Below are 22,345 nucleotides of genomic sequence, written 5' to 3' on the forward strand. Positions count from 1 at the left end.
CAAAGAACAGATAAAGTGTAGAACACGATTCAGCAATGAGAAAAGATGAAACACTACGGTTTACTGCAATTTGGATTGAATTGGAGGAAGATATGCTAAGTGAAATGAGAAAAACAAAAAGGCAAATAATGATTTTAGTCATAAAATCATAGGAGGATTCTAGATCAGAGGTTTTCAATAGTCCGTAGTCCTTATCCCAGAGGTCATTTTTAAGATGTTCTGCCAGTATGCAAAAACAGCTATTGCCAGTGCATATGTCATATGCCTGTACCATGAAAGAGCCCTATTATAATCAATGTGTAAATATTATTATAATACATTATATTTTCCCCCTCAATGTGGACTATTGCATACTACCAGACTCAGCTCTAGAGTGACCCCCAGTTCAAGGACACTACCTGATGCCTTACTTCTGCAAACCATTCCTCAGACTCAATAAGACCACAATGTGGGATGAAAATGTGCCCCGAATCTCATCCCCCTGCCAAAGACTATCTCAAAAGACTTAGTGGGGATACCTATATTTTCTTTGTATGTTTAACTTCTAGTTTATTTACAAATGTAAAGGTAGCCTCTTCCATCCCTTTATAACTATTTTGTATATGTATATATATATATATATATATATATATATATATATATATATATATATATATATATTGCTTGTTTTGGTTCTGCTTAGTATGAAATTCTAGTAGAAAAATTTTGCTTTGGATAAATGCTCAGGTCATAGCATACAGAGATTGTATAGCTTGTCATTTTTACTTCCACATGCACCAACAATATAATAAGAGTGCATCATTTCTTTTTGCATAGGCACACTAAAATGGGAGAATCTATGTATGGAAACAAATTCTTATTTACTAGTGATAAGATAAAATTTATAATACAGGGGCACTTTCCACCCTGAACACATGTCATAGAGACTCGACTTAGACCTCATGTGACATTGACTATCTAACCATGAACTCCAGATCCCAACCTTAGAACTGGCACAGATCCCTGCAATGGCACCCCCTGGAGGAGTCCCTAATATCGCTCTAGCACCAACTTTCCCAGGGTAGGTTCATATGACATCCTGCCAACAAGGAAACTACAACATATTTTATTTATTTATTTATTTTGGGTTTTGGTTTTGGGGTCACACCCAACAGTCGTGCTCAGGGATTACTCCTGGCTCTGCACTCAGAAATTGCTCCTGGCAGGCTCCAGGGACCATATGGGATGCCGGGATTTGAACCACCATCATTCTGCATGTAAGGCAAATGCTCTACCTCCATGCTATCTCTCCGTCCCCAAACTGCAACATCTTGATCTAAGGCAGTGCTTCTCAATTATTTTCTGTCATGCCCCTCTAGGAAGAAGAAAACATTTTTGTGCCCCCCCCATCGTGCGACTGTAAATAGACATACAGAGACATAAACACGAAACTTAGCTTGTTATACAGTGTTTGCCGTGGTCAAATGTGCCCCTCTTTATGGAGCCTCACTCCACCCCCTAGGGGGTGCGCCCCACTATTTGAGAAGCACTGATCTAAGGGCAGGTTGCCCTGCCTCATTACCCAATAGTGAGATGAAATTAGAAGACCCTCCATACTTTGATCTCTGCAAAAACTAAGATCACTAAATACAGAAGACTGACTTCAACCCTGAACTGAGCAGAACACTTGGAACCATAAAGAAAGACTCTATCCTAGACTTCGTCCTAAGATCTGTGCAAAAATCAAGATCTCCAGTTACAGCGGACTGACTTTTATAACCACAACTGAGCAGAGCATTTCCTGGCACCATAAAGAAAAACCTTGGGATTCAACAATGAACATTTCCAGAGCCTGTAGTTGGTTTCATAACAGTATACCAACAGTGGACACACCCTGTATATCTTAGGCCATGGGGATTTCTTTTCTAATTTCCCCAATACTTACTGTGCCTATGCAACCCCCCCCCAAAAAAAAAACTTGCAACAGCAACCCTTCTTTTTTCTTTTTCTTTCTTTCTTTTTTTTAAATTTATATCTATAGCTTCTAGACAGGTACTCCAGCCACTTTCTTTTTTTTTTTTTAACAGAACCATAGAACATGAATCAACTTGTTCTGCCCCATATTTCTAATCTTCCTACAAATTGAAAGGGAAGAAAAGGGGATTCTACCAGTGGCAAAGCAGTGTCATGAGCATTGAGTGAAAATAAAAAGTTATTAGACCTAAATATCCAACCCAATGTCAATGACAATAGAATCAAGAGACCCAAAATACAAACTATACACAAGAGACCTGTTATACTAGCAGTCCAGGGGGCTAAGGGTGCAGATATGGGAGCATGCTGGGAAAGGTAACAGAGGGAGGTTAACACAAGTGGTGGGCATTGCCCTAATTCACTGTCACTATGTACCATAAATATAACTGTGAAAGATTTGTAATTCACATTGTTCTCAATAAAATTATTAAAAATAAATAATGTTTTTTATTTAGGTCTTTTTGATCTGCAGAATGTTTCTTCAATTTTCACTAGTGTGATGTGTCAAAAGGTAGATATTCAATAGATATTAACTATTCTAAAGAGCAGACACATCCAGGCTGTATTTTTTTATGTAACCATGTTGGATAGAAACATTTTTAGAACAAATTTTCTGGGATCACAGAGTAAGGATCACTGAATATTATCAATTAAGCTCATATCAATCCATCACTAATTTCTGTTCTCATTAGAGCTAAATATTTGTGGATTTAATATTTTGGAGGATTGAGGACGAATTTGGTTCACACTCGGTGTTGCTGCTTCTAGTAGTATCTAGGAGACTTACAGTACCAGGTATCAAAAGAAAGTGCCTTAAGCTCTCAATTACTTTTCTGGCCCCTAAATCTAATTCTTATAATTTACACTACTCTGCATCTACTGGCAGGTTCACTGGCATTTCTCTCTCAAATATGAAAGGCTCCCTTTTAAATTTCTTTAATTCTCGGTGATTTCTTAATTCTTAATATGCTATACCTAACAATATTGTCAGGTACTTGGCATTTAAATTGAATAAACCTAATTTATGGAGTATGGGCTGTAAGAGGTGAAATACAGAATTCTCATCATCATAGTGATTTTATGTGACCAAACTTACAATGCAACCGGCAGAATTATGAAGAACTTTGGAGGTTAAAAAAATAAATCTTTAAGGCTATAATGGAAGGAATTTGGCTCTATACCCTTGAATTAAACTACATAATTCTGTGTTTAGTAGTCTTTAGTTGATTGGGAACTTAAAATAGGAAAATCTGGGGCTGGAGCGATAGCACAGCGGTAGGGTTTTTGCCTTGCACATGGATGACTAGGACAAACCAGTGTTTGATCCTGGGCATTTTTTATGGCACCCCAAGCCTGCCAGGAGCGATTTCTGAGCACAGAGCCAGGAGTAACCCCTGAGCACTGACAGGTATAGCCCAAAAACCAAAACAAATGGGGGAGGGGAAAATCTTTGGCAATAGAAGTGACATCCTGGGAGGCATCAGTAACCAATTCTCCTCTGTAGAAAAGGTGGTTCTAGGATTAAGTCAGAGCACCTTAGATTTATTGATGATGTCAGCCTCTTTCTTCATGAAGACAGAGAGTAAAAACATGAAACACAGACAGTGACTTGTCCCCAACCTTATGAGTTTCCATGCAATTGCCCTCAATTAGAATGTGGCATATTAAGCACACATCAAACATAAACAAGAAAATTTAGCCCTCACAGCAAATAGTCATATGTTGGTTTCATCTGTGACAGAGCTGATGAGGCTGATGTGTGGGGAACATGCCAACACACTGTCCAAACATATGCCAGTGTGCTTGCCTCGCTTATGTTCTGTTAAAGGTTCCTAAGTCCACAGTGAATGTGCTAAGTGGCACAACAGATGTCCAGGGATGAAAAGATGGGTAACTCTTACCCAAAAGCTGTATACAACTTTATCCAGAACAAAATAATAATGTTCTGAAAGGACAGGTGTCTTCCCAGATGTCTGAAAGGGGAAGACTTGCCTTTGTAGCAGTGGGGGGGTGGGGCTGGAAAGGGTGGCCTGATTTCATCTCTTCAAAGGGCCCAGATGTAACTCTACTGCATCTTGTCTGGGTCTGTATATTTGTTGGATGTGTCCATAACAAATGTGCTCTCTCGCAGAGATGGTTAAGTTGGTGATAGTTACCTACAGAACAGGGACCATGTGTCTCACCAGCTTTGCTTGATTACTATCACGGAGTGGCTTTTGATCAGAAAGCTTGGAATAGGGCACAATTTTGGAGAGTTGCAGCTCTCAAGATTGCTGATTTCCTGAGGAGTGATTGGAAGCTGGAAGAATGAACATGATGTCCAAACACCAATATCCTCATGATCCAAGAGAAATAGGTACCCAAGAGTCACTCGAGGTTGTCCAGGATTCAGGAAAGAAAAAAAAAAACCAATCACTTAAAGCATTTGTTCTCATTAGTGGCACAGGATGGCCAAAACCATTCTGAGGATGAGGATGGCAAAGTGTTCTGAAGGAATGTTGAATTCTCATTCCTTAAAGTAGGGCACTCATTAAAATGACTTTTTTAAAAAAAATTATTAATTCTGTTTTCTGAAGAAATCAGAGATGAGCTTTTTGGGGACAATTTTTTTGGGGGACAATTTTTTTTAATTTAAAAATTTAAATTTAAACGTGTTTTTTTTTTTAATTATTAGTTCTGTTTTCTGAAGAAACCAAAGATGAGCTTTTTTGGGACAATTTTTTTGGGGGGACACAGATTTTTTTTTGACAATTGTTCTCAATGGAAACAGAGATTTTGGGGTATTTTTTTTTCATAGAGAAATCAATTAGATCATGGGTTCCATTCAGCTGAAGGAATTAGAACTCAGTGATTTTTCTTTATTGATTATTTTTTAAATTTTTTTTATTAAGACCATTGTGAATTACATATCTTTTATAGTAATTTTCACAGTAATTCATAAATTACCAATCTAGTGCATAGACTGAATGGCTCAACGGGATTTAGTCAAAAAGGCTGATGTTGGGGCCAAAGTGACAATATAATGGGGTATTTGCCTTGCAAGCAGCTAACCTGGATTTGATCTCCAGAATCCCATATGTCACCTTAGTGCCACTAGGAATGATTCCTGAGTGCAAAGCCAGGAGTAAGCCCTGAGCACTGTTACCCCTTCCCAAACGCCATATGCTAATCTCACCTGGAAGATCAAATCTTCCCACACCTGGGATGGGTGGGGGTATCTTGGAGAGAGGATAATAGAGTTGCCTGGGGATAGGGGAGAGAAAGAGAGGCAGCTGCAGCATTCAGGATGGATGGAGGGCAACTGAAGGAGGTTGCTTAAAAAGCTTAGTTTAGAGGCCATGTGGAGATATGCACATGGCGGGTAGGATCTTCTGAAACTTCAACTGACTGCCTGTGAAATCATTTCTCTGACGTTACCCTGCTACCTAGATACCGACCAGCCTTAGTCACTATAGGTGCCAGTCGGAGATGAGAGAGTCCTCACACAACACTAGGACTTAATAATTAACAATTAATACAAAGAGCTCTGCTGGGTGTGGCCCAAAATCCAAAACTAGAAAAGGAAAAGTAGAGCAGGAACAATAGTAGTGAGTAGGTATTTTGTTTTGCCCATAGCTGACTGAGGTTCAATCTCCAAGCAAACCCATCTAATTTCTGAGTGAAGAGTCAGGAGGAACCCCTGAGCACTACTGAATGTGGTCCAAACCTACACACATGAGAGAGAGAGAGAGAGAGAGAGAGAGAGAGAGAGAGAGAGAGAGAGAGAGAGAGAGAGAGATTGGCACTATGAATAAAATTGTACACTGCAAGATTTATAAATTTTGGCCCTAACTCCCAAAGTGATAGAATTATAAGTGAAGCCTTTGGGAGCTAGTTGAGTTTAAATGAGATCATGAAAGTTGATCCACTTGAGGGGAATTAGTGCCCTTATATAAGAAAAAGAAATATCAGGACTCTCTCTTCCAAGGGCACAGAAAGAGGGCACATGAGCTTTCTACAAAATTCTAGTTTCCTGCAAGCCAGGAAGAGGGACCTCATAAAGAACTAAATTTTGTTGGCAACTTTGACGCAGACTTCAAAGCCTCAGAGCTTTGAAAAGCCAATGACTATTTGAGTCATTCAGTCTATGGTATTTTATTATAACAACCCAAGCTAGTGAAGACAACAGATTAAATTCAGACTGTACTTCTTGTGGATACAATTAACATATTTTGCATAATTTTGTCAACAATTACCCTCCTTAATATCTGAGTCCTATGAGCCCAACAGTTGGAGACAGTGCTATTTCTGTAGTGGCTATATCTCTTTGAAAAACTATTCTAGTAGTCACTGATTAGTTTTAAGTTCTTTTGCTGTTTAAACAGAGCAGAGATGATTCAATTAAAAAATATGGGGCCCTCGAGGTGGCGCTAGAGGTAAGGTGTCTGCCTTGCAAGTGCTAGCCAAGGAAGGACTGCGGTTTGATTCCCCCCGTGTCCCATATGTTCCCCCCAAGCCAGGGGCAATTTCTGAGCACTTAGCCAGGAGTAACCCCTGAGCATCAAATGGGTGTGACCCAAAAAAACAAAAAACAAACAAACAAAAAAGTAGGGGCTGGTGTAATAGCACAGTGGGAAGGGTATTTGCCTTGCATATGGCCAACACAAGTTCAAACCCCACCATCCCATATGGTCCCCGGAGCACCACCAGGCATGATTCCTGAGAGCAGAGCCAGGAGTAATTTCTGAGTGCCACCATGTATGGCCCAAAATCCAAAAAGAAAAAATATAGCTGGAATGAATAAAGAGATTTTTTTTGTTTGTTTTTAGTTTTTGGTTTTGGGGTCACACCTCGCTGGGTTATTCCTGGTTCTCTGTTCAGAAATCGCTCCTGGCAGGCATGGGGGACCATATGGGATGCTGGGATTTGAACCACCATTGATCCTGGGTCAGCCACTCGAAAGGCAAATGCTCTATCGCTGTGCTATCTCTCCAGCCCCAGAGAGATTTCTTTACTGCAGGATTTTCAAAGCTATGAGTATAACATACACAGCAAGTTTTCAAGAAAGAGATAATAAATAGATGGAAGTACTTCACCAAGCATTATTAGGACTCTCTGATTATTGAATCCCCCAAAAATTTTATCTTGCAAAAGGTTTTCAAAGAACCCAGGACCTGTCCATGTTTTTTATCCTATTCTGTTAAATAGAATTGGACCGGCCTGCAAAAGTTATCACTAATCATCTCTGCTATTCCAGGGTTCTCTGCTGCAGTCTAGCTAAACATTTGTTCCCAAACAGACTCTTTTTCACAACCAAAGCAGAGGAATGAAAGACAGAGGGGGTTCTATTTTCTTTTGACCAAAATGTAGATTTCTCACTTGCTGTCTCTTCTTTTCTTTCAGTTTTAGTGTCTGAGTCAGTTTGTATTTTTATTACTCTCTGAATCAAAAACTAATGGAAAAAATCCTACTATGAAATTTGTCTAAAACCATGTGGAGAAGGAGAGAGAGTCATAAACATGGAACTCCATCTGTGTTCTACCAGCCATTTATCCTGAAGACCAAATATGCCAGTTTCTTAGAAAATAACACATTTTAAATTGTCATACCCATTTATTATATTAAATGTCTTTGGATTATTTAGTATAAAGAAGGACAGACAGCACTAAAATATTAAGCACTTTGATGTCGAGGTAGCAGATTCCTAGTTCTACTACTCACTTACTGGCTTTGCTTACTTTATTTATCTAGTGCTTCATCCATCTGAGCTTTGAAACATCCCAAATCAGATAAACAAATAAGACATGTTGAAGGGGCCTTCTCTTTGGAGACAAATAGCTATTCATACAGCTATAACCAGGCTACGTTTACATGACAGGACATCTTACTAACTGAACTGAAACTCCTGTTAATACATCTGGCCTGACTGGGCTGGACCCACAGCAAGCAAAGAGCAGAGAATTCATTATTCATTACATACGGGACTCCGATCTCAAAGATGTTGTTCTGAATCAACTGTTTCCCCAACATGATGATGCTGAGTTGGATACAGAGCTCCATGAGACAGCCTCCTGGGGCACACTGTGGGGGAAGAGAAAAAGGAAGACAAGAAAGGAACAATTAGACTATATGAAGCTTGGAGAAGAAAAGGTGTGAATTAAGCCTTGCTCTAAGGAAAATAAGGAGAGGGCTGAATTTGGAGTGGTGGAGCGGGTGGGTTGCACCTACAAATCAGTAACCTGGCATGAAACACCAGTGCAATACTTGCCTCTTCCATACGATAACCATCGAACACATATACATAGCTTCCAGGTCTTCCCACAAACCTGAAAAATCAAGAAGAGTGGGAAGAGTTAGAGTGAGAGAGGGAAATTCAGGGCTATTGGAGATTACGCTTTCTGAGTAGATAAGACACTATCTAATGTCCTTCCTGAAAATGCGCTTCAGGGTGGGTACTGGTAAAGAAAGGAGTTTATGCCATGTCTTTGGTCACCAATCACCTATAACATCTAGTGTTCATTTCTTAAAATATCATACTCTAGGGAAAGGGTGGTGGTGATGAATCTGATGTCTGATGTGGGGATGGAAAGGTGGTAAGAGTGTGTGTGTGTGTGTGTGTGTGTGTGTGTGTGTGTGTGTGTGTCTTAGGCTCTTAAACACAAAGTTTGGGTTATCTCTATCTCTGACTTTCTTCAACTAGTGTCAAAATGTGAGTTCTGATTAGAAAGGGCTTCTCGTTTTTCAGACATTGTAGGATGAAATCATTTCACATGACAACCGAAGATTCCTATGATCTGAAAAGAAAATTCTAGACTCCTTACCGAAAATATTCAAGGAAATGGAAGAAATCTGTCTTCTTCCTCTTTTATAGACAATGGTCAATTTTATGGAAAACTTTAGATTAGGTTGGCACAGGAAGCAGAAAGGTCAACTCCAATGATGAAAGCAGGCAGAAGAATCCCACCTAGATTAAATGTCATGCCCTATTCTACCTTGAAGTTACTCATCTAGTGAAGGCTCAGTTGAGCATAAATCCTCTTTAAAAAATAATCTTAAGTAACCAAACTGGTGATTCAATGGAAAGGCTGAGGGTACACTATTGCTTGGTTTCTAAAGTGCTGGGGTTACCTTGTCACCCTATAAGTACTCAAGTTTTTATAGGCCAATTCCTTAATAATGCTAGGGGATATGATGTGGTGTAGAAGAAGAGTTAACCACATGCAAGACGTATACTTTAACACCTGTACTAACTCTCTGGTCCTCAGTTTAAATCCTTCCTTCCCTGTAAAGTCTTTTTGTTATCTTAGTTCAAAATCAATGTTCCTCAACTTCTTTTTACCTCTTACTGCAGTACTTATTGCAAATCTAACATGCTGTTGCCAAACTATCTCATTCAATATGCCACAAGTTTAAGGGCCAGGAGCCAACTTTTTGCCTGACATATTATTTGTATGTGATTTGTTATTGATAATAAAATGCAAAAACATCAATAAAATATAAACTCATTACTTTGGAACCTATACTCTTCCAACTTAATGTCAATCAAGGTCAGAGGTCCTAGGAAGGGGGTTGTGGTAGGAATTTACAAACACATTTATAGGAATCATCAAATATGGACTATAGTTCTTGCCATCATTGACTGCTTGATTAATATTGTTTTCTAGTAAGGCTTTCCTGACATAGTTAGTTGATGCCTACAGGAAAATATTAAAGGTATTCACTGATTTAGCCATGAGAAAAATCAGAATTAACTTAATAATAAAGTTATACTTTAGTTATAACTAAAGAATTTGCTAGTTTCTAAGAAAATTCTCTACTCCTTCTTTGTTTTTCTGGTCAGAGTATTTCTGTTATTCATGGCACAGCCCTAGGAATATGTCTACATTTATGCTAACAATAACAATCAAGAATGGTCCAGGTCATGCTAAAAGGTCAAGGATTAAAGAGTTAGGGCATTGTACCATATAATACCAGGCTGACTACTGGGAAGCAATAGAAGATAGGGGTTAAGTTCAACATCTGATCCATGATTTAATTTATCAAGTTCATGTCATGAAACACCAATGAAATCTGAACACAAAATCAAGGATGAGCTTCCTGATTGGTGATACACATAACATACCAGGTAGCTGTGACATGACAGTTTCTATTGAGGATTCTCCTAGACTTCACTCAATGCCTCTGCCCCTATTTCCTGATTTATATTTATATTCCTTTGTGAAAATAAAACTATAATTTAAATGATATCTTCATTCTAAGTCATGTGAGTTATTGTAAATTAAACCTGAAGGATTAGTAGCTGCAGTCAGTTAGAATCATGATTGGCTTGGGAACAGAACTGATGGGCAATAGCAGAAGTAAGAACTTGAGCCTTTAGTTTTTAAAGCCTGCATTGAAATTGATATGGTTAGCATCAAAATTTGTGTGGCAAGACCTAAGAGTGTTTGATTGGTTTACCCTCCTACCTCGTCTTTATAATTAGGAGAAACAAATTTTTGCCTTCAAAGTCCAGAACCAAGATTCTACAGTTTCCTTAGTTGTCATAATCAGAAGATGTGAACCCAAAACAGTGCTAATGCCACTGCTTTAAAAATAACCAGATGGGGAAGAGGGAGTGGGAATGGGCTTAGGATATAAACTCACTATGCTAACACCACAGCTTTATTGGAAGATCCTGGTCTTAGAAAAAATTCTACATGTGGCACCTATCTACTCACCTCCCCTTGAAAAAGGCCACATAGAAGATAGGGGAATAGGCATTGACAAACTTCAGCAAGAATGCTTTGAGTATCAGGCGCTCTTCAAAAGTCTGTTCTGTTTTGGGAACCTCTGAAAGAGAAAAAGAAAAGTTACTAATACCAAGAGAAATTTTTCACTTCTTTTTGGAGGGTGTTCTTAATCAATGCCCAGATGATTTGGGGACTCTTCTCAGTGATTCTGAGTTATCTGGGTTATTGGATCAATGCTAGAGTTTGAGAATGCAGAGCCCTGCAGATCCTGCATTCTCAGGAACCATTGGAAGCTTTTTTGTGGAATTCAGGAGCCTTTTGGGCTATATTAGATGGGGACTGGGGGAATGAGGAATGCAGCATCAGGGTTCAAGTTCAGGTCCCGGAGAATGCTTTGCTGAAATATCTGCTCAACTGTATTTTCAGAATTTTTAGTTTGTAATAGAAGCCAGTGTCTCTCAGATGATGTTTAAAATAGCAGCCATGATCCCAAGATTTCTGGAACATTAAAACTAAATTCACTTGGGAGAACCCAAATGACTTGCCAGGTTTCTGGAGGAGTAAAACATGATTATCAGTTCTCTCCTCCAACTTTTTGTCTCTTTTTTTATATATTTTATTTAAACACCTTGATTACATCCATGATTGTGTTTGGGTTTCAGTCATGTAAAGAACACCACCCATCACCAGTGCAACATTCCCATCCCCAATGTCCCAAATCTCCCTCCTCCCCATCCAACCCCCGCCTGTACTCTAGACAGGCTTTCTATTTCCTTCATATATTCTCATTATTAGGATAGTTCAAAATGTAGTTATTTCTCTAACTAAACTCATCCCTGTTTGTGGTGAGCTTTATGAGGTGAGCTGTAACTGCCAGCCCTTCTCTCTTTTGTGTCTGAAAATTATTATTGAAAGAATGTCTTTCATTTTTCTTAAAACCCATAGATGAGTGAGACCATTCTGCATTTTTCTCTCTCTCTCTTTGACTTATTTCACTCAGCATAATAGATTGCATGTACATCCATGTATAGGTAAACTTCATGATTTCATCTCTCTTGACAGCTGCATAATATTCCATTGTGTATATGTACCACTGTTTCTCTTTTTTCCTTTTTTTGGTTTTTGGGCCACACCCGTTTGACGCTCATGGGTTTCTTCTGGCTATGTGCTCAGAAATCGCCCCTGGCTTGGGGGACCATATGGGACGCTGGGGGATCGAACTGCAGTCCGTTCCTTGGCTAGCGCTTGTAAGGCAGACACCTTACCTCTAGCACCACCTTCCCGGCCCCATACCACAGTTTCTTTAGCCATTCATCTGTTGAAGGGTACCTTGGTTGTTTCCAGAGTCTTGCTATGGTAAATAGTGCTGCAATGAATATAGGTGTAAGGAAGAGATTTTTGTATTGTATTGTTGTGTTCCTAGGATATATTCCTAGGAGTGGTATAGCTGGATCGTATGGGAGCTCGATTTCCAGTTTTTGGAGGAATCTCCATATTGCTTTTCATAAAGGTTGAACTAGACGGCATTCCCACCAGCAGTGGATAAGAGTTCCTTTCTCTCCACATCCCCATCTTTGTGATGTGTGCCAGTCTCTGTGGTGTGAGGTGGTACCTCATAGTTGTTTTGATTTGCATCTCCCTGATGATTAGTGATGTGGACCATTTTTTCATGTGTCGTTTGGCCATTTGTATTTCTTCTTTGTCAAAGTGTCTGTCCATTTCTTCTCCCCATTTTTTGATGGGATTAGATGTTTTTTTCTTGTAAAGTTCTGTCAGTGTCTTGTATACCACTCATCACAGTTTCCTACCTCAGTTCTCAAGGAGAAGTCTGAGCAGGAAGAACTTTTGCCCACAAATTCCCCTGGCAAGAAAATCAGCTCTTACCTGATTTTTGTTGCTAACACCATATTTTACTTGAACAAAAGTTCCTGACCTATATAACCCCTAAGTCAGAGTCAGCCACTGAATCAAAATAAAGAAATAAATAACAAACACTTCTTTGGGGTCCCATGACATTGTCCCTCTATCCTCCTTTATTTTTAACAGGGAACATGTGTATGTTCCCACCATAGGCTCAGTTTGGGTTCACTCGCTCACATAGTGAAGGATCATCTGAGAAGTGAAACAAACATAGCCTGATTCCAATGTCTCAAGCTTGGAAATATGACACAGTGTGTTCTATTAGGTCCACATAGAGGAAGAAGAGTTATTCCCAGAAGAGGCTGAGAAACAGAACAGAAACCTCAGCAGTGCCTTCAGAAAAATTAAGACCCATGGGCCACCCTATACTTTGATAGAGACTTTGCCAATCTGAAAAAAAAAATTATAGATGACTGGGGCAGAAATCAAGTACAGACATAGCTTGTGACCTTTTAAACATAACCAGGAAATAAGTTGAGTTCAGAGGTAAATGCCAGAGATAAGTTAGCCAGGGAGTTCTGAGTCCAGAGAAGACAAGTGTGTATTCTGCCTGACCTGCCAGTTTATTTACTCCTGGGGAAAAAAAGTCAGTTTTTTTGTAGAAATCTCTAGAAAATTAGACACAAAATCTGTTCTCTTGCCTATAATATCCTCCCCTAGCCTCATGTGCATTCTTTAATCTTCTATGGCCACATCAAATGCCCCACACAATATTTTTCCCAAAGTCTTTCCATATGTCTTCAACCAGTAGCAATCTTTTTCTGTTTTCTTCCATGGCATTAAAAGTTATCTATTAATTTGTATTAATTACCTAAATTCATGTCTTTTGGACGGCTTATTAACACAGTATCTTTTATTGTTAGCATCTCTGTTTGGAATCCCCACTAAGCCAAAAATTTTTGGGGTAAGTACTTTACTTGGAAGGTGCTAATAAGAAAGTTAGCATGAAGATGGGAAGGAGATGAAAGGAATGCAAAGGGAAGAGACTTGATGGAGTTTCTGTCTCTGGGTGTGGGGGGGAGAGACAGACAGAGAGAGAGACGATGGAGCTTCTGTCTCTGGTGGGAGGGAGAAAGGAAGGAAGGAAGGAAGGAAGGAAGGAAGGAAGGAAGGAAGGAAGGAAGGAAGGAAGGAAGGAAGGAAGGAAGGAAGGAAGGAAGGAAGGAAGGAAGGAAGGAGGAGGGAGGAGGGAGGGAGGGAGGGAGGGAGGGAGGGAGGGAGGGAGGGAGGAAGGAAGGATGGAAGAAAGAAAGAAAGAAAGAAAGAAAGAAAGAAAGAAAGAAAGAAAGAAAGAAAGAAAGAAAGAAAGAAAGAAAGAAGAAAGAAAGAAAGAAAGAAAGAAAGAAAGAAAGAAAGAAAGAAAGAAAGAAAGAAAGAAAGAAAGAAAGAAAGAAAGAAAGAAAGAAAGAAAGAAAGAAAGAAAGAAAGAAAGAAAGAAAGAAAGAAAGAAAGAAGTTAGGAAGGAAGCAGGAAAGCAAGGCTGGAGAGGAAAGGGCTAGAAAGAAGGAAGGAAATTTTTTCAGTAGGACTGTAAGTCACTGCACAATGGGCCTGAGGCAGCCAATTCAGCAATAATTTAGTCACATTTTATTTCAAATATTTTGGGGTTAAGAAGCCTAAAAAGGACATCAACTAAAAAATAGATTTGAACACCTGAAAATTTGAAAAACTTTACCTTGTAATTGTGGTTGGAAGGGGATTTGGGGTAAGGGATGGAGAGGCATGTGCCAATGATTTTCAGTTATAATCTCTCTTGGAATCCTCTGGATTTAGACCCCGCAATCCTGACAGGAATTTCCTACAAGTTCTGTAGAAAAAGTATGTGTTCCTTTAGAGCGTTGCTCCAACTAGAAGCGAGCGGCCCCTTCCTCTAGACTGATAAATCATAAGGTTGGTTATTATTTATTAGTTTCCATTCTCAAAACAGTCTATGCAGGTGCTTTCAGGGCCACAGACCACTGTAAATAATGGGCATTTCCAATAAACAATCCAAATCCACTTGATAGGCCACTAAATCAGCTGTGTCCCCACCTCAGAGAAACTTTGTGGCCACCTTTGGTACTAGTAAACACCTCACAGGGTGAAGGGATATAGAGAAAGAGGACCCTGAGAATGGGTAATGTGGCCCTGAGCTCCAAATGAACTTCTGGGGCTCTTTCACAGCCCCCAAAGGAGCCATGCTTGCCTGACTGAAAAAAAAAATGGAACATGTGTTCCAGAATCTACTTGAACTGAAATCACTTTTCCTGCAGAAGATTTGAGTGCCATATTCACCCAAGTCCCAGAACAGGACCCTTTACTTGACATAGACCTCTAGTGTAATCTCAATTTCAGCCCCAGAAGAAAATGCTCTCAACTCTAACCCTAATTGTAATCCTCCTAATAGAGTTTGGACATCAGATGTTTTCAGGATGTGAAAAAGAAGAGTTGAGAGTATGAGGTATGTAGGAGGCCAACCCCTTCCCAGAGTTCCCAGGCTCTTGCTCTCTCACCTTCCTGGAAGTGGCCTGGGGGGTCGCGACTGCTCCAAGGATTGGAGCAAATTTCCAACAGTTAATTCTCTCTGGGACCAGGAAGAACCCACAGAAAAATAGAATTTCTGTGCAGATTCCTGACCTGCCCACCCTCAATGCTTTTAAGGGTTAAATCTCCAAAGCCCTGTGTCATGAAAAAATATGAGTACAAATGACCCAGCTGTAAAGTGCCTTGGAAAATAATTAGTCTGAAAGCCCAAGTTAGTCCCCAGGGTCTGCTGAGAACTCCAATTCCCCAGAGCGCCCTCCTAATCATATGGAAACCGTGTGCCCAGCTATAGGATGCCAGCAGTGGGATCTGGTTTTGGGGAAAGCGACTCCTTCTCCTAGCCAGTGTCTCCAGTTACCTACCCAGGAGAAACAAAACAATAGAGATCAGTCAAAATGAGAGAAATGCTGGACTCCATTGATTCCAATGCACTTTCTCTCCTAGGCTACCCTTAAAGAAGTGTCTCTTTCCAGGAGGAACAGCCATGGGACAGCTCTGTCTATAGGACAGATAGGCATGGGTCTATCTGATACATGCCTCCTCCTGCCCTGCCTTTTCCCAGGAGCAGCTCAGGCTTTCCAAATAACAAATTTTGGATAATCCAATGATCTGCTCTTTTCTCCTGTGTGTGCACATTTGTGCGTGCGTGCGTGCGTGCGTGCGTGTGTGTGTGTGTGTGTGTGTGTGTGTGTGTGTGTGTGTGTGCTCAGATTCATTTTGTAGGACAAAGTAGATATTGGTAATGCTGTGGCCCTATTTGTGCCATGGGCAAGACATTATACTCAAAGTATCCAGCTAGCATGACCACTTTGGGCTGAAGGGGTGGGTGGGAGATAAGGAAGACAGTGCTTTGTGTAAGGGGAGCTAAGAGCCAAGAGCCTTGTAAGCACCCAATAACCCTTCTTTCCAATTAGAAAATTGACCCATAGTCTCAGACAAAGGGCCAAGAGACAAACCTAATAGGGTCATCCAGGGCACCAAAAAAAGAGCACCAGGGTTCATCTGATTTTAAGGCAAAATAAGACTATTCGAACCAAAGAAATAAGGCTCTAGCCTTGAATGTGGCTTGCCTTGGTTCAGTACTTAGTATTGCATATGGTCCCCAGAGCACCTCCAGGAGTGATCTCTGAAGTAGCTTCCAGTGTGGCCCCAAAGCTAAAATCAAAGCAAATAAAGGAGACCACTTATGAAGGAGACAACCAGAGACAGGCATAGGGAAAGATAGAGATAGAGAGAGAGAGAGAGAGAGAGAGAGAGAGAGAGAGAGAGAGAGAGAGAGAGAGAGAGAGAGAGAGGATAAGGAAGAAGAAAGAAGTTCTATGCCTTGAGCCCATCATGAAAACTTTCTCTCCTGTATTCACCCTGTGCCTGGTGCTGAATATACTGTCAGACTTCTTCCCTCTTGCCTGTGACACTTGCCGTGTGAAGATTTTCTCTGTAGTAAAGACAGGAGCATGAACTAAGTGGACAGGTGAACCCAAATACTTCGGGTAGGGATGCACAAGACATGAGCACCTCCTTAGTAATACTGATCAGGAATCCAGTTCCCTGGTGAGCAGAATAGAGTAATTCCATTCTCAGTCCCTCTTTTCCTGATTTCCAGAGGAAAACATCCCAAAGGGACCATTGTCACTTTCCTTTACCCGTTTTTCTATTTCTTTTAGCACATAAAACTAAATATTTTTACCTGTAATTTTCAGTGAAGTAAGGACAGAGCCCAATGAATCAAAATGGTAAGCACTATGTTTTTAAAATTCTACCAAAATGACTGTAGTTACCTTTTTTTTAATTCTTTTTTTCCCCCAACAAATTCCCCTTTAGTTAGGCATAGGACACAAGCACTGTGAACCAAATGACAGCCCAGGCCTTCAGTTCCTGCATGAAAAGCTACAAACTGGGAAAGGAAAGACAAGTGAGGACTTCTTAGAGCTCAATGAGCACTAAAGAAATATGCAAGGAGATGAGGAGGACAAGAGTGCCCAGGGAAGGTATCAGAAGAAGTGGCCTGAGCTGAGATCTGCAGGATAAACAGGCTCCAGACAAGGTGCTGGAAAATATTCTTAGATGGTATCAATCAAGAGAAAGTCAAAGACAGGAAGAACTGAGCTGTAGAAGGGTAAAAAGGTCCTGCAACATAGCACCCCAAGCAAGAAACTGAGGACCTCAAGTTGGAGAGGAAGGCTACAGTTCATAGGATGGCAGGCCCTGACAATGACCCTTTATTGTGGTACAATCACATTGGTGAGCTAAATGGAGGAGAACGGGAATCAATGGATTATAGAAAACAAACTGTGTGGGAGACAGAGAGACAAAAAAGACAACTTAATAGTCACCATTTACCCAGATAAGAGATGACCAATGTTAAGATAGAGCACGTGACCAGAGATCAGTTCTGAGCTGTGCTAAAGTTGGAGAGTCAATATAAAATAGTCTTGGTTCTAGGGATAAAGTGAGAGAGATGGATGAGTCAAAGAAAAGATAGAAAAAGAAAGAAAGGAGAGACAGAAACAGAGAAGAGAAATAATGGAGACAGAGAGAGGAGAAACTGGTAGAGAAAGACAAAAAGAGAAAGAAGAGACAAAGATAAAGAAATAGTGTCACAGAAGAGAGGGACAGAAACAGAGAGAGAATCAGGAATGCTTGGCTTAGGATATGAACATTTGTGGCTGGAGAGAGAGAGAGAGAGAGAGAGAGAGAGAGAGAGAGAGAGAGAGAGAGAGAGAGAGAAAGAGAGAGAGAGATCCAGGAAGACTTGGCTTTGGGAATGAGCATTCGTGGCTGGAACATTTTTTTGAGCTGCATAATAAATAGAGAATCTTCAGGGCAATAAAAATTCAAAGTTGGCCACCTGAGTCCTTGGACCTTCCAAACCTTCCTTTCTATGCAGGGGTCCTCAAAGTTTTTAAACAGGGGGCCAGTTCACTGTCCTTCACTGTTGAAGGGCCAGATTATAGTAAAAACAAAAATTATGAACAAATTTCTATGCACACTGAATATATCTTATTTAGAAGTGAAGAAACAAAATGGGAATAAATACAATATGTGGCCCACGGGCCGTAGTTTGAGGACCATTGCATAGAGAATGGCATATGTAATAACCAATCAACATCATTCAGAGCACTCGGCCTGCTCTGAGAAACGAGAATCTTACAAAAGTAGCAGCATCCATATGGAGGCTAAATGGGGACTTTTCTGAGTTCTTCTTGCCTCTGGGTCTCTGGATTGTTTCAAACAGATCATGAGGCTATGGCAGAAACAGCAAAAGTGCAATGAGCTGTATGACAGAAGGCCTTTCTCTTGCAGCTGCCTAGGCAAGTGATCTTCCCAAGTTTTCTATACTCATTCTTTCAGCCCTGGTTGCATGTTTTCTAAAACTAGGCAAAGGACCAAGAACACCAGGCAGAGCTCAAGGTTTCACCCCTTTTCTCTTCTTTTTTGTTTACTTGTTTGAAAATCATAACCAGTGGTGCTCAGGGCTTCCTCCTATACTCAAAAATCACTCCTGATGGTCTTCAGGATGCCACAATCAAATTCTGATGGGCTATATGCAAGGCAAGTGCCCTACTTACTGTACTATCACTCTGGCTCTTATTTATATTCTTACAACAAAAACTGGCCAAAAAAAAAAAAAAAACCTTTTCTGATAGATGCTTCTGATTAATTCAAGATGTGGGAAACCCTTGCTGTGGTATGTTCCTGGAATTCTGAAGCAGATGGACTAGCTACTATGTGTGAAATTTTGAGATGATAAGCTTCAGGCTTATGGGGTTGGGAGTGATTTTGAGGTACAGAGGGAGCACTGAGTTCTGATGCTGTTGGTGGCTGAACCCTGGAGACTGTGGTAGAGATGTCAGGAAAGTGGACAACCATGAGGTTTGCATTCCCTTCCCTAAGCAGAGTGTACTGACCTAGGTGGGGCATATTAAAAGGGGCAGGTGAGATCCTTGAGGCAATGGTCCAGCCACAAGACCCATAGAAAAGGGCAATACCTAAGGTCAAGTTGCAAAGCCATGAGAGGTGAAGAGGGGAAGGCTGGGATGATTCCAGGCGTTTCTCTATTTAAGGGGGTGTTAAAGGTGCTATTTAAGACAGTATCCCAACAGGAAAAAGAATACCCCTCAAATAGTTCAGAAGACAGGTATCTCTGAAGAAATAAAGCAGTGAATGAGCAGTGCACAAGATGGCAAGAGAGGACTCCACCTGCAGATATTCTAGTTATGGAAGAAGCAAGAGATGTGGGAGAAGTAGAGGGAAGATGTCCCACTCTCCTTTCTTATACTTTTCCAATCCTTCTATTGCTTTCTGTTAATCAACCTCCCAAAATCCAGAGTGGGAGGAGAGAGCAAGGATCTACTGGCATTGGGGGCTGGAGCATGTTGGAAGGATGTGGCCAGTGAGAATAAGCACCAATATTCCTTTCCTTTATTTTCTGTATGGTTTACATCTTTGGCTTTTTCAAAAATGCAGGGAAAGGGCAAGGAATACATTGAACTGCTTCCTAGTAGGGTTGATTTACTGAACAAAATAAGAGAAACGTGTTCACTGTTACAGCTCAAGTTAGAGAAGGAATTCTTACCAATTAAGAATCAACTATTACAAGTAGCAGTAGGACTAATAATAGTGAGAATAGCTGGAATGAATTGTTCAACCAACTTGGACTCTAACCACAATCACATCTTTTTGATTATTAATAGCCACCCCCCACAAATCTCTCTTCCTCCTAGACATTTAGAATTCTTGAAGTCAACATCACTGAGGGGGGCCGTCAGACAATGGTCGAACCCACTCTGGCCACTCCCTTTCCCTGGTCTTTCATATGGAATAAGCAGGAGATGCTTCCTCCTCAAATGCTCAGGCCACCCAGGGAGTCAGAGCTGCTAGCAGAGCAGAAATGCAGCCCCATAGACCTGACTCTTGGCCCAGATTTCAAAGCACAGTGGAAGGCAGAGACCCCAGCCTAGCTCCATACATCCACCCACATCTCCACACATCCACATGTGTCTACATGCATTCACGTGAAAGTACATGCATTCACAGGTCTCCATGTTATCAAAATACTTTACATATATATTTATGTCTCACAATTTTCCATATATATCTACATGGCTTCACACACATCCATACCCCCCTTATATTCAGGTACCCATATACATTCATCCATATGTCTTTGTACATACCCATGCATGACCATGCTTCCATACAAATCCACATCTCTACACATAAACTTACATATTTAGAAACATAAACATATATCCACATGTCTTGACATATATTCAAATTTAAAGACATGGGCCCACACACATTGAGAGTATATATCATGTTTTCACATATAGCTGCATGCATCCAGACATATCCATACATATATCTACAGACATAACACTTGTCTCTGCACACACTAATAAATATACACATAGCCACACATATAGACATGTTTCCACACATAACTGTATGTTTCTACATGCATCACACACCTATACGCATCTCCACATCTCCACACATATGCACAGAACTTCACACCCACCCACATATATTTATATGTCGCACTATATGCACCCAAGCATCTCCACCTGACTCTCTCGCACCCACCCATACCCATTTTCCTACATGCATCACATGGACAGCAATGCATTCCTGCACAGTCTCAGCTACAGAAAAGCTGAGGGCCTCTTCCCAGGGCCTGGAGCCAACAAAGCCAGCACTTTAAACTGCCCTCGGAAAGCACACATTGTCCACATTTGGTGGAAAATTAGATCCATGCATGTACACCCCCAAAGACTCTTGAAAGAGTTTTTGATGTCCCAGCAGCCTTTGGGAGATAGACTGCCTTCCGTTTGCCTTTCTTCCCTCTCTCCTCTCCTTAGAAGCTTTTTATTGAGGATTGCTGAGAACTAGAAAAAAAAATTAAATTCCATATTCCTGGTAGTATTTCAATTCTTCAAGAAAAAATAATTCTGGTTGGGTGTGCTACATCTGATGACATTCACTGATCACTCTTGGCTCTGTATACAGAAATCATGCCTGACAAGTTTGGGGGCCATATGGGATGCCAGAGATAGAACCAGGGTAGGCTGCATGCAAGGCAAACCCCTTATCTGCTGTGCCATTGCTCGAGCCTTCCAATTTTTTTCTTTCTTAAAAAATTTTAATCCAGCCTAGGAGACCTTAAAGTTGGAACCCTCAAAGATGCTTCTTCATGAGGGTTTTTCCTGGAGACAGGTGACAAGACATGCAGAACTCATTTCCTGCTGGTTTCCCAGAGCTTCTCTGCCACCTCTTGTCCCATATGGTGAGTGCATTGAGTTGTAAACCCTATGGAATCTCCAGTGGCCTTCCCAACAAAATAAAAATGTCCTAACTCACAGGGACTTCTCCCTAAGGGAAGGCCCAATCTTAACTATGATACAGAAGTCAGCTTCATGGCTCACTGGTCATGCCTTATGCCTGTTGCCCACCTCCAAGTCTTCCTCCCATCTCTAAAATGGGCCTGTTGAACCTTCCTACTCTCTTGAGCTTGAAGATAAAATTTAAAGGGAATATAAAATGCTCAGAGTAGCACTTGGCTCAGGGGCATGGTTGTATGTGCATGCTAACTGTATGCCGATTGCTCTTCATCTGGCCAAGCTTTGAAACCCTTTCAGGCTTCTCAAAAATGAGATAAGGAGAGAGTAGATATCCAGTGCCATGGAATGACCACATGGGATGGTGAATGTTCAGTAGCTGCTGTGCTTAATACAGAGTGGCTGCTTGGAATATGTCAGGTTTCATGCCCATACTTCCATTTCTTCTTTCTCTGCATCCCCCATCACCTCCACCACAAAGAGGGATGGCACTACTTGGGAGGGTATCAGTAATATATAACTAAGCAGCTCCCAAACTCTTGACTAAGAATTGCTGACTTGGATCTGCCATTATAGTCAGTTGTTCAAAGACTGTCATAAGAAGTTAGTAGATGAGGATCCATGGGAAAGAAAGTAAGTTTGGACCTCCCTCACCTGCCTCCCCAGACACAATTCCATATACACACCTAGTACTTCAACCATGATCTTGAAAAGGGGAAGATGAGCTTGAGTTCAAGTGATGTGGAAAAAGACAAGCTCAGGACATGTGGAGCCTGGTGTTAACTCTGCATCCTGTCTTTCCTCTACCTTGAATTCCCCAGGCAGACTCCCCTAACCCACACT

General features: G+C 40.8%; 1 protein-coding gene across 1 annotated transcript in view; it reads right to left on the reverse strand.

The window, feature by feature from the left end:
* Positions 1 to 22,345, reverse strand: part of ANO2 (anoctamin 2) — a 350,630-nt gene that overhangs the window by 39,462 nt on the left and 288,823 nt on the right. Inside the window, 3 exon segments of the mRNA XM_049771984.1 lie at positions 7,973 to 8,073; positions 8,261 to 8,318; positions 10,710 to 10,821. Of these exon segments, the coding sequence (XP_049627941.1) occupies positions 7,973 to 8,073; positions 8,261 to 8,318; positions 10,710 to 10,821 (271 nt within the window).

Source organism: Suncus etruscus, chromosome 4, assembly GCF_024139225.1.
Source record: "Suncus etruscus isolate mSunEtr1 chromosome 4, mSunEtr1.pri.cur, whole genome shotgun sequence".
NCBI classification, from domain to species: domain Eukaryota; kingdom Metazoa; phylum Chordata; class Mammalia; order Eulipotyphla; family Soricidae; genus Suncus; species Suncus etruscus.